The 12,179-nt window shown below is 47.2% G+C and overlaps 1 protein-coding gene across 4 annotated transcripts in view; it reads right to left on the bottom strand.

Moving 5' to 3' along the window:
• The window catches only part of FLI1 (Fli-1 proto-oncogene, ETS transcription factor), a 131,879-nt gene that overhangs the window by 5,287 nt on the left and 114,413 nt on the right, over positions 1-12,179 (bottom strand). For all 4 annotated transcript variants that reach the window (XM_070782496.1, XM_070782497.1, XM_070782498.1 and 1 more), the window contains exons 6-7: positions 2,469-2,534; positions 713-772 (exon numbers count right to left, since the gene is read on the bottom strand). In XM_070782496.1, the coding sequence (XP_070638597.1) occupies positions 713-772; positions 2,469-2,534 (126 nt within the window). The remainder of the gene's footprint in view (positions 1-712; positions 773-2,468; positions 2,535-12,179) is intronic.

The following is a 12,179-nucleotide window of genomic DNA, read 5'->3' as shown; positions in this document are numbered from 1 at the left end:
GGCTTGGGAGGGTACACATGGCAGTCTTCAGATTCATGAAGAACCTTCACAGAGAACAAGAAGACCTTTCCACGGGGCAAACTGGGAAGCTTGAATGGAAGATACAGCATTGGGGGGACTTTGGCTCAAATGGTGGAACTGAGCCTGGTTAGGTATTGAGCTCCCATAGCTGTAAGTATTCAAGTGGAGATGATGCAGTCACAAGACTGAGATGTTACAGGATGTTGTAGACGTCCTGAGATGTTACAGGAGGATGTTGTAGACCTAGATGTCTCTAGGTTCCCTTGCCATACGAAGAGTCTCCAATTCCATGGTTTTCAAAGTTGCTCTGCCTTAACTGTTAAGGAGATTCATTACAGGGATGGAAGAAGGTGAAACAACTTGGGAGTCTGGGATGATAGCTCTCATATTCCCCAAATCCACCTGTGTGGCTTCTGGCAAATCACTTCACCTCTTGAGATCTCGGTTTCTTTATTTTACAACATGAAACATGTTAATCTTGAGGTTCCTTTCACCTCTGATATGTCATGAGTCTCTCCACATTCCAGGGCTGGGTGCGCCATGGACAGATCTAGCACAGTGTCAAATACAGGACTCTATGAAGAACAGTGCTGACAAACACAAGATACTGTCTAAATCCTCCTCTGCTGACCACGTGGCACCAGTGGCCGCACAGGAAACAAAGGAGGGTTCGAACATCATGGACAGGTACCTGGTTGGGGCCGCTGCTCAGTATTCTTACTCATCGTTTGTGCTCCAGCAAGGGGGGGACCTGCGGCAAGAAGAGAAATATGGTAAGTGGAGCCATTCTCCACGAAGGGGAGGGAACGTCTCGTCAAGCACATCCCCACCGAGCGGGACAATTGTGCTTTCCCATTCACTCACTCCCTCACTCGGTCACTCTACTCATTTATTCATTTTATGTTATAAATATTTATCCAGAATCTATGTACTGGCACTGTTCTCGATGCTAAGGACCCAGCACTGAGCAAGGGGTTCCTGCCAGAGCTTACATTTTAATGGAGGAGACAATGATAAACAGCAATAAATACGGAGAAGGAGCATGTCTGATGGTATTGGGGCTGTGGATTTCATTTTTAAATAGAAAATTGAGAAAGGTCTTTAATGAGAAGGTGGCATTTGAGCGCCAGTCTCCTGCTCCTGTGTTTCCACATCTTGTGAGCTCCCCTCTTTGTGGCATCTCTTAGTACACCCTTCCTGCTCCTGCCATCATGTCACATATCCACGTTAGAGCTGTGTTGCTTCTTGCACTGTCTTTGGCTTCATCTGACTGGCATCCTCACCACTCCTCTGTCTTCTCACTGACCCTTCAAATGCTATTTAGCCAGTTTAATCTCCATAAACCACTTCACTCCACCATCCAAAAACCTCAGTGACTTGATGTTGACTAAAGCACTGAGGTCTATGGTCCGAGCATCTTTGAACCCCTTCCTCACCCTTCCAGACTTTTCTTTTCCTTCGTGCACCCTAAACTCCAGGAACCCAAGTCCTCCCTGACTCTCAGACATGTTGACCTTGATGTCTTTGCCTGAACCCGCCTCTCCTGGGAAGGCATCTTTCCCATCTCTCTGGGTCCAAATCCTGCCTCTTTCTAGAACCAACTCTTATGACTCCAGGTCCCTAAGGTGTTCCTGATGCCACCCGGAGAGAAAGGGGTGTGTGTGTGTGTGTGTGTATGCGCGCGCGCGTGTGCTTGACTCCTCTTCCCTCCTGGAGAGACCGGTGCATGCGGGTTCACCATGTGAAACCCGCACTGCCCAGGGCTGGAGGCAGAGTAAACAGATAATACATATTATTAAAAGGGCTTGTGGCTATTGCTTGGGCATTAATTTTCAGTCCTAACTTCTTTCTTGAAAGAATTCCCTTCACCATCCATTTCTGTGCTTGATATTTTACCTCCTAGAGACAGCAAGATTGACACGTTCTGGGTCAGGACTTTATGAATCATTCTTTCCCCTGCACTCTTCACAGGAGATTCTGGGTCAGATTTCAACACAAACTGATGTCATATCACTAGCATCTCCTCATCCGGTTACCACCCCACCTCAACGTTCCACGAAATGAGGTAGAGATGTTGGGAGGATTCTATCCTGACAATTAGGGAAGCAGGTGAAGTCATGGAGGGTCATTATTGAAACCTAAATGGCAGAATCCAAATCCAGGGATTTTTCATTCATACAGAAACTTGTCCTAAGAAACTTGACAACTTCAAACATTCTAAAGCCAAATGCAGTGAAACAAAACTCAAAGGTCTGAGTGAAAATTCCATTATCTTTCTGGGACTAGGTATCACTGACAAGTTCTACATTGGTAATTAATTTTGATGTCCATTCAAAAAGCAGAAAAAGAAAATGCTCACTCTTCTCTTCCTTTCGCTTATGACCCTGTTCTCTGCCCCACCCCAGAAAAAGGTTTTCCTCCCAAAGAACAGAGTGACGTTTACTTACTTTTGTTGAGGCCAGAATTCATGTTACTGCCCCAACCTCCTCTCCTGACTGAGTCATAGGAAGGGTCTAGTGGAAAAAAACAGAGATACATCAGCCTCAATAGATGTGGATTTGAGCAAATGCCAGAAGATGGTGGACAGGAGAGCCTGGCATGCTACAGCTCATGGAGTGGCAGAGTCGGACACAACTGAGTGACTGAACAACAACGAAAGCATCTTCTGCTCTTCAGAAAGGTTGCCTGAAGATTATCTTTTAGTGATCCAGAAAAATTAAATTTAACTTAGCAATAACCTCAAGCATCACTAAATTCCAGAAGTGCATTTCCCTGGGGCAAATGGGGACGGACGGAAGTAACACTGCCACACTGATTGGGAGTCAAAGGGGTGGAAAGAACCCTGAATTTGAAGTCACAGGGTTGGTTCAGGTTCTATCCTTCCATCATTTGTTGTGAGACCTTGGATGAATCCAGACATCCTTGGGCCTCAGCTTTTCAAAATATGTAACTAAGAGTCTTCTCTGGTGGTCCAGTGGATAAGACTTTGTGTTCCCAATGCAGAGGGCCTGGGTTCAGTCCCTGGTCAAGGAACTAGATCCCACATGCTACAGCTAAGAATTCACATGCTGCAACTGAAAAAAAAAAACAACAAAAAGATCATGTATGCTGAATCTGAAAGTAACCCTGCATGCCACAGTGAAGACTGAAGATCCCATGTATTCCAACAAAGACACGGCACTACCAAACACTTTTTAAAAAAAATATGGAAATAAGATTTTACACGATTTAATCTACCTTAAAGGGTGTGCAAATGTTATCAACTGCATATCTGTGTCCTCCTCAAACTCATATGCAGATGTCTAATCCCCAATGTGATCGTGATAGGAGGTGGAGTTTGGGAGGTAATTAAGTCTTAACCGTGGGGCCCGTAAGAAGAGGGTTAGTGCTCTTATAAGAAGAGGTCACAGAGGTAGCTTGCCTGTGTGCCTCCTGCCATATGAGGGCACAAGAAGAAGACAGCCATCTGCAATCCAGACGGGAGGGCCTCCAACACCTGACCATGCTGGCACATGACCTCAGACTTTCAATCTCCAGAACTGTCGGAAGTTAGTGTTGTGTATAAGCCTCCCAGCTTATCATTCTTTGTTATAGCAGCCCCAAGGGATGAAGACAGGTAATGATCAAATGAGATAACACGTGTGAAGCATCTTATAAGGCATTCTACAAACATAATCTAGGTTTAGAAAGAAAAAAAGTGTCCAAAGCCTGTGTTGCAAAACCCTTTAAGCAGCTCTGCGGAGATGGTCATGTCTAGATTAAAGGCTCATGGACAAACTCTCATAGCAGTGCCTTGAGGCCCCAGCAGTGATTTCAGCCTCTCATTCCAGCACATGTTTGGGCACATTCTGGACTCTCATTGGCCCCTCAGCTTTTCTGTTGATAGTGGGGAGCTGGGTGATGACCACAGCCAAAGGAAAAGGGGCAGAGGTGTGGCTGGACCATAAACAAGGGGCTGGAGAGACGCTTCCCACCTGGACTGCAGAGAGGCTTCCAAATCACCTTGGTGGACACTCCATTGAACCTGAACATTCATGATCCCAACCCTTTTCTTGAAAGAATCTACACACCTCTCTAACCTTGTGCAGAAACTGCTTAACCGACTGGCTGGAAACATCTTTTCCTTTCTCACGCTGTGAGTCCCGTGGAGACACGGAGCAGGAATAGCAGAAGAGCTTAAGGATATAGAATTATGACTTTCAAAGTCTTTCCATGGACAACAAAGAAACCATAAAAACCATCCGGACAAATGGAGTGCAAACCTCATCAAACGACTGTCAGACGGGGTGAAACGCAAACCATCCCCCTCCACCCCTTCTGAGCCTCACAAACAAATTAGAATAAGAACTGTGAAGATGGGCTGGTTGGTCCCATGGCCTGTTCTGATTGTTTCTGGCTAAGAAGAACCAAACTACAGGACCAGATTTTTGGTGGAAAAATCCACGTGCAGATGCTCATTCCTCCTAGTTTTGGAAATTACAATCTTCAGCAATTGCCATGAAAAGCAAAACAGAAAGTGAGGGGATGGAGATGGGAAGAAGGGGAGGGACGGGGCAAAAGAGACAGACCTGGCTCATTTGAGTTGTCTGTTTTTATTTTTGACTCTTTTTTTTCACAATTCCTTCTGCAAATAGATTCCTGTGCTTGCTTAAAAACAAAGCAGAACAGAAACAAACAAAGAACCTAACTTGTTTACAAGCTGGGGTATGTGGTTGAAGGTTCTCATGGGTATTTTCTGGACTGTCTGGCAGGGGGCAACAGTGTGTACAAGGCTGGGGTGGGGGACCTTTGCGGAAAGGCCAGGTTCTTCCAAACTTCTTCTTTGGGGTTGGGGTGCTGGTTAGGCCTCCAGGCATTTGTCTGGGACTGATTTCTGCAGTGGATTGTGTATTTGCCTATAGAGTGCAAGTGAAAGAATATGAAACAAGTCCACTATTCTTGCCTTTATTATTTTTATTATATTAATTAGTTAGCTAAAATTTTTATTGGAGTATGTTGTGTTAATTTCTGCTGTACAACAAAATGAATCAATCATGTGTATACATATATCCCCTCTTTTTTATATTTCCTTTCCGATTAGATCACCACAGAGGACTGAACAGAGTTCCCTGAGTTGTAGAATAGGTTCCCATTAGTTATCTATTTTATACATGTGTGTGCAATGGCACCCCACTCCAGTACTCTTGCCTGGAAAATCCCACGGATGGAGGAGCCTGGTAGGCTGCAGTCCATGGGGTCGCTAAGAGTCAGGCATGACCGAGCGACTTCACTTTCACTTTTCACTTTCATGCGTTGGAGAAGGAAATGGCAACCCACTCCAGTATTCTTGCCTGGAGAATCCCAGGGACGGGGAGCCTACTGGGCTGCTGTCTATGGGGTCACACAGAGTCGGACACAACTGAAACGATGCAGCAGCAGCTGTGTGCTTAGTCGTGTCTGACTCTTTGCGACCATATGGACTATAGCCCACCATGGGATTTTCCAGGCAAGAATACTGGAGTGGGTTGCCATTTCCTCCTCCAGGGGATCTTCCCTACCCAGGGATCAAACCCACATCTCCTACACCCCATGCATTGGCAGGCAGGTTCTTTTACCACTGAGTCACCTGGGAAGCACCATTTTATATGTAGTAATGTATATATGTCAATTTCAATCTCTCAGTTCATCCCACCCCTCCTCCATCCCCCTTGTATATCCATACTTTTTTTGTTCTCTATATCTGTGTCTCTATTTCTGCTTTGTAAATAAATAAGATCATCTATACCAATCTTTTCATATTCCACATATATGCATTAATATACAATATTTGTTTTTCTCTTTCTGACTTCACTCTGTATGAAAAAAACATGATTCAAAAAGACACACCGCAGTGTTCACTGAACTGTTAACAGTATCCAGGACATGGAAACAAAGTTGTCCATCAACAGAGGAAAAGGATAAAGAAGACATAGGACATATACACAATGGAATATTATTCAGCCATAAAAAGGGACACAAATGGGTCATTTGTAGATGACCCTGTCCTTGCCTTTAAATAGGAGAAGATAACAAATAGAAGACTGTGAGGCTGTACAGGTCATGTGCCAAAGGAATGCTGGAGATCCTGGGGGTGAAGGAGGGAGAAGCCAGTCTAAGTGGGGCCGGGTGGCTTGAGTGAGGCCTCTTTGGAGAGAAGAGAGCATGCATCAGAGGTGGGCATGTGGCAGATGTGAGCAGTGAGATGTGAATGTGTCAGTGGGAGACAACCACCTGTGGGTCTGCAGTTGGGGGGATAAGGTCAGGCTCAAGACCGTGTCCACAGCTGATCAACAAGCTTAGTGGCCCTGGGTCACAGGCCGCAGAAACCAGGAGAGGCCCCTGCTACTGCTGCTAAGTCACTTCAGTCGTGTCCGACTCTGTGCGGCCCCATAGACAGCAGGGATTCTCCAGGCAAGAACACTGGAGTGGGTTGCCATTTCCTTCTCCAATACATGAAAGTGAAAATTGAAAGTGAAGTAGCTCAGCTGTGTCCGACCCTCAGCGACCCCATGGACTGCAGCCTACCAGGCTCCGGAGAGGCCCCTGGCAGGTGGCAATACCGTGAACACACGATGTGGTGGAGCAGGCAGCTCGTGGTGGATGGATGCAGTGGGTACCGGGGGGACGAGAGGTGAACCTAACAGGAACGGAATAGAAAGTGGAATAGAAAGTGACAAATTCATGCAAAGAGAAATAGCAAATCACCGAGTTCCAGGAATTGGTGTGTGTTATCTGAAGTTTTGACTTGACTTGTGACTTACTCTGCACTGATAAGATCTCTGACTCAGAGTTTTCGAAGCAGTTTTTTTTCTCGATCTTAATTTACTGGAGGAATCAATCCATTCTCTCTGAAAGCTATGTTATATTCATTCAGAAGAAACTTTTTTTTTTAAGGCCCACCTTAAGGCTTTGGCTATAGTTACCATCGACTTACCAGCTATTCCTCCTATTCTTTTTTTAATTGAAGGATGATGGCTTTACAGAATTTTGTTGTTTTTCTGTCAAACCTCGACATGAATCAGCCGTAAGTATACACATATCCCCTCCTATTCTTTTACTCTAACAGTCAGATCAGATCAGTCACTCAGTCGTGTCCGACTCTTTGCGACCCCATGAATCGCAGCACACCAGGCCTCCCTGTCCATTACCAGCTCTCGGAGTTCACTCAGACTCATGTCCATCGAGTCAGTGGTGCCATCCAGCCATCTCATCCTCTGTCATCCCCTTCTCCTCTTGCCCCCAATCCCTCCCAGCATCAGAGTCTTTTCCAATGAGTCAACTCTTTGCATGACGTGGCCAAAGTACTGGAGTTTCAGCTTTAGCATCATTCCTTTCAAAGAACACCCAGGGCTGATCTCCTTCAGAATGGACCGGTTGGGTCTCCTTGCAGTCCAAGGGACTCGTAAGAGTCTTCTCCAACACCACAGTTCAAAAGCATCAATTCTTCAGCGCTCAGCCTTCTTCACAGTCCAACTCTCACATCCATACATGACCCCAGGAAAAACCATAGCCTTGACTAGATGGACCTTTGTTGGCAAAGTAATGTCTCTGCTTTTGAATATGCTATCTAGATTGGTCATTCTAGCAGTAGAGGCATGCAAAAGTTACAGGACACCCGGATGAATTCCCTGTAACCAACAGAGGGCAGGTCGTGGCTGGATTTTTCTCTAGTGGTTGATACTCTATCAGAGGAGTGTCTGACACCTCTGTCTTTTCCTGTGATGCCCTGGGGGTCTGGGGGAAGCCTGGTTGAGAGAACTTTTGAGGTCCCCACCAACCCTAAAGTCCTATAGTAGGTACCAAAAAAAAAGTGACAGAAACAGAAAGGCCACGAGCAATCAGCCTGAAGTGCTTCCTCCAGCGAAGGTAACAGAGCAATAAATAGCATTGGTCATGCCTACAGCCAAGGGTCCTGGAGCAGAGTGTGAAATCCGAGCAGCAGAGGCCACAAGGCTCCCTTCCCACGTGCTCTTTCATTTCCACCCACTTGCATGGAAAACCCGCCCCTGGAATCTGAGTCCACGGAGGACACCTGGGTCCATTTACTGAGGACTTTAACAAATGCTGTCAGTGGGCACTGGGGTACGTGAGGGCACCTACTAAATGGAAGTCTGAAATGAAAGCCAGTGTTTTTGGATTAAGTCCTACTGCAAGGATAGAGCTGAAGATGGGGAAGGCCAAGATCAAGAGCTAAGATCTGGCATTCTGCCTTAGAGGTTGGAAGCACCAGGGCAGCCCTGCAGATTAAATGAGATACCCAGGCAAACAGCTGGCATGGTGCCTAGCACAGAGTGAAACTCAGTGAACATTAGCAAGTAATATTATTGCAATTACTGCTATATTTGCGTCATTAAATACCTTATGAATGCTCAAACCCAGAAACAGGTTGGCCAGCCCTACCAAATATACATTAACCCGCCTCCCTTTGCTTCCATCCATTGTACTTTGCTCTACTTATTTTTCCATGTATTGCCTAATTTAATCAAGTAGGCTATGGTTTTTCCAGTGGTCATGTATGGATGTGAGAGTTGGACTACTGGTCATGTATGGATGTGAGAGTTGGACTACAAAGAAAGCTGAGTGCTGAAGAATTGATGCTTTTGAACTGTGGAGAAGACTCTTGAGAGTTCCTTGGACTGCAAGGAGATCCAACCAGTCCATCCTAGAGGCGATCAGTCCTGGGTGTTCACTGGTAGAACTGATTTTGAAGCTGAAACTCCAATACTTTGGCCACCTGATGTGAAGAGCTGACTCATTTGAAAAGACCCTGATGCTGGGAAGGATTGGGGGCAGGAGGAGAAGGGGACAACAGAGGATGAGATGGCTGGATGGCATCACCGATTCAATGGATATGGGTTTGGGTGGACTCCAGGAGTTGGTGATGCACGGGGAGGCCTGGCGTGCTGCGGTTCGTGGGGTCGCAAAGAGTTGGACACAACTGAGCGGCTGAATTGAACTGAATTCATGATGGTTATTGTCTGCATCTCCCACCTGAATGTCAAGTCCATTAGGATCAGGACCCCTCTTTGGTTCTCTGATAGAACCAAGCACCCAGCCCAGAGCACGCACACAATAAATATTCATTGAATGAATGAATGAATGCCCGGCCAACATTTTCTCCTTCTTGCTAAATAGACACACTTCCTCTTGTTGTTGACTATTTTCCTAGCTGATGGGCATTCTAAGCCTCTGCCCAGACTTCTCCCCACTAAATGAAGTCACCAGGTGATTCCAGTCTGGGTGTGTGCCCAGTCACTTCAGTCGTGTCTGACTCTGTGACCCCATGGACTACAGTCAGGCTCCTCTGTCCATAGGGCTCTTCAGGCAAGAATACTGGAACGAGTTGCCATGCCCTCCTCCAGGGATGCCATGCCCTTCCTGACCCAGGGATTGAACCTGAGTCCCTTATGTCTCCTGCACTGATAGGCAGGTTCTTTACCACTAGCACCACCTGGGAAACCCATTCCAGTCTGGGTGATGGGTGATATATGAGTGTACACAGTTAACCCGGGCTGTCCTCTGAGCAGAATGGCCTACAGTCCTCCTACAACAAAGCACAGGCAGAAAGCTGTCCCCACAGGAAGCCCAGGACTAGATGCCACTCATTCAGGTGACCTGCTGTGTATCTTATATATATTTTAACAATGTCAGTGTTCAAATGAAGACTTGTTTTTTATTCCTAAAAGGCATACAAGTGAGAACTCAGCATGATGGTCAGTTCTGGTACCAGACACTCAAACAGAAATATATCTACAACCAAAATGGAAAAGCCTGGACCCAGGAGCTACCCAACAACCCAGAGTCCTGCACACTCTGCCTCCCTGGTACCCAGCTGCCCATCAGCATGTGGGCCGTTCTCCTGTGGGGTGTGCCTGGCTCAGGAGGCGGCCTTGAGTGTCCCCTGGGCACTGCTGTCTGCTTTCTGAGAACTGACTTCTGAAAACACACACTTAAGCAGGCGACCAAGGGTGCGTGTGTATGTGCCAAGTCACTTCAGTCATGTCCGACCCTTTGTGACTCCATGGACTGTAGCCTGCCAGGCTCCTCTGTCCATGGGATTCTCCAGGCAGGAATACTGGAGTGGACTGCCATGCCCTCCAGGGGATCTTCCTGACCCAGGGATCGAACCCACAGCTCATGTCTCCTGCATTGGCAGGTGGGGTCTTTACCTCTGGTGCCACCTGGGAAGCCCCTGACCAAGGGTACAACAGGTGTAGCTGGTCTCAGAACTTTTGGGTGGCAGCAGATGCTTGATCAGGAGAAAATCACTTTTTACTTCAGTGATGCCTTCTGCCCCCGGCTTGATAATGAATCTTATAATAAGCTTTTTCAGAGGATCTTCCCAGAAGGGCTCTGCCTGGAGCTTATGGTTTCAGGCAGTCCTGACATCCACTCTGGCCAAAGCTGAGAAAGACTGAGCCTCATTCTGGGCACTGCTAGGCATTGTGGATAATTTAGCTTCACGTATATAATGGTCTGAACAGTATCTTCATTATAGCATGTCTGGTGTGGCTGACTTGACCTTCAATGGCCTCTTAGATTCCAGGGGAGCCTCCTGGGGTGGAGAAATATGAGCATGGAGATTTTTTTTTTTTTTTTTCTGAAAACTCCTTGTGGGAAGGGGAAGACTTTCTCTGGACGTGACCTTCTCACAGACATCCCAGTGTTAACTCAGCTTCTGTGTGAAGCTGTTAAACGGGTCCTAGAAACCTGGCCAAACATCTCAGGAAAGCTTTCTTTCTGCTCTGATGCCGACGGTTCGCTGTCTGAAGGCCCAGTGTCCCAGGCAACACGCAGCTCTACATTCTGTCATGACCTCACCCGGGGGCCAGAGATGCAGGAGACGCGGGCACAAAAGCCTCTCTCTTCCTCCCTTCCGGCATGAGCCCGTGCTCTCGATTACTTGATGGAAAAAGATGAATATTCCCTGAAACTTCTCTTCGAGTTTCTGGTTGGCAGCACCTCACCCTGTTTATCCTTGGAAAGCCCGGCTTCTGAATGCAGACCTTTCAGCAGGACAGGCAAGGCGGCTCCAGCTCAAGGTAGAGGCTTCTCTCAGTCTGATCCAGACCTTTCTTGGGAGAGCGAGGTTGCCCAAGGAAAAAGCTCTAAGAAAGGGAACCCCTGAGTCCAAAGCCCCAAGCTTCCCAAGAAAGAGCCAAACCCACCAGGAGGAAGACCCATTGCCCAAACGCCCCCATCTATAGGTAACATGTGTTTTTTTTGTTGTTGTTTTATTGGGGGGGGGAGGGGGGTTCATGAGGCCTGTGGGATCTTAGTTCCTTGACCAGGGATCAAACCGGCACTCCCTGTGTTGGAAGGTGGATTCTTCATCACTGGAGCACCAGGGAAGTCCCACGTACAGGGAAGACTGCACGTGAAGACAACATCCTTGCTGTCGGCAGAGGACTCAACGATATGGTCCTCCATAACCCCCATCCCTCCGAGGCCCTGGGGTACAAGAGGTCCAGCCTAAGAGGAGGAGCAGGTCTGGCTTGGCCACCAGTCCAGCTCTGCTTCTCTCTGGGCTCTTTCTTCTGCCCTGCCCAGCATGCCGAACCTTCCAGACTCAGGACCAGCCCTGTGCCGGCCACCATCGCCATACAGCCCCTGCCAGCCATCGTAGCAGACATCTGACCTGCTGGCCTGGCCTCCCACTTTCAAAGTTGTGCTAAGGCAATGGGCACCTGGGCTGTGCAAGGTCATACAGGGTGTGGGCCCCCTTGGGCAGACACCCTTTCTCTCCAGAAGGTCGGTGGTTATGCTTCAGATCCCAGCCCTGGCAAACGATCATCGTCAAAAGGTTACTCTGCCTTTTTGAACCCCATGTTCTGCTTCTCTAAAAATATCAGTAACAGATGCTGCATAGGATTGCTGGAAAGATTAAATAAGGATTCGCTCAATGGCAATTTAAAAAATATACACAATATACACGTAGTCTATACAATCTTGCTTGCACCTCTAAGATGTTGGTCTTGGTGAAGTGAGGTTAGAAAGCTCACCAGGGAAAACCCTGAAAAAGAAGAGAAGCTGTAAAGGAGGAAGGAGAGTCCCATTCCTGTGCTCCGAGATCAGTGATTCCCAAACAGGAATAAAGTCTCGCTCTCTTTTAGAAGAATGGATGACAGCAAGTCTCCTAC

This window comes from Bos indicus, chromosome 29 (genome assembly GCF_029378745.1).
Source record: "Bos indicus isolate NIAB-ARS_2022 breed Sahiwal x Tharparkar chromosome 29, NIAB-ARS_B.indTharparkar_mat_pri_1.0, whole genome shotgun sequence".
NCBI lineage: Eukaryota > Metazoa > Chordata > Mammalia > Artiodactyla > Bovidae > Bos > Bos indicus.
This window is presented reverse-complemented; position numbering and strand designations above follow the sequence as displayed.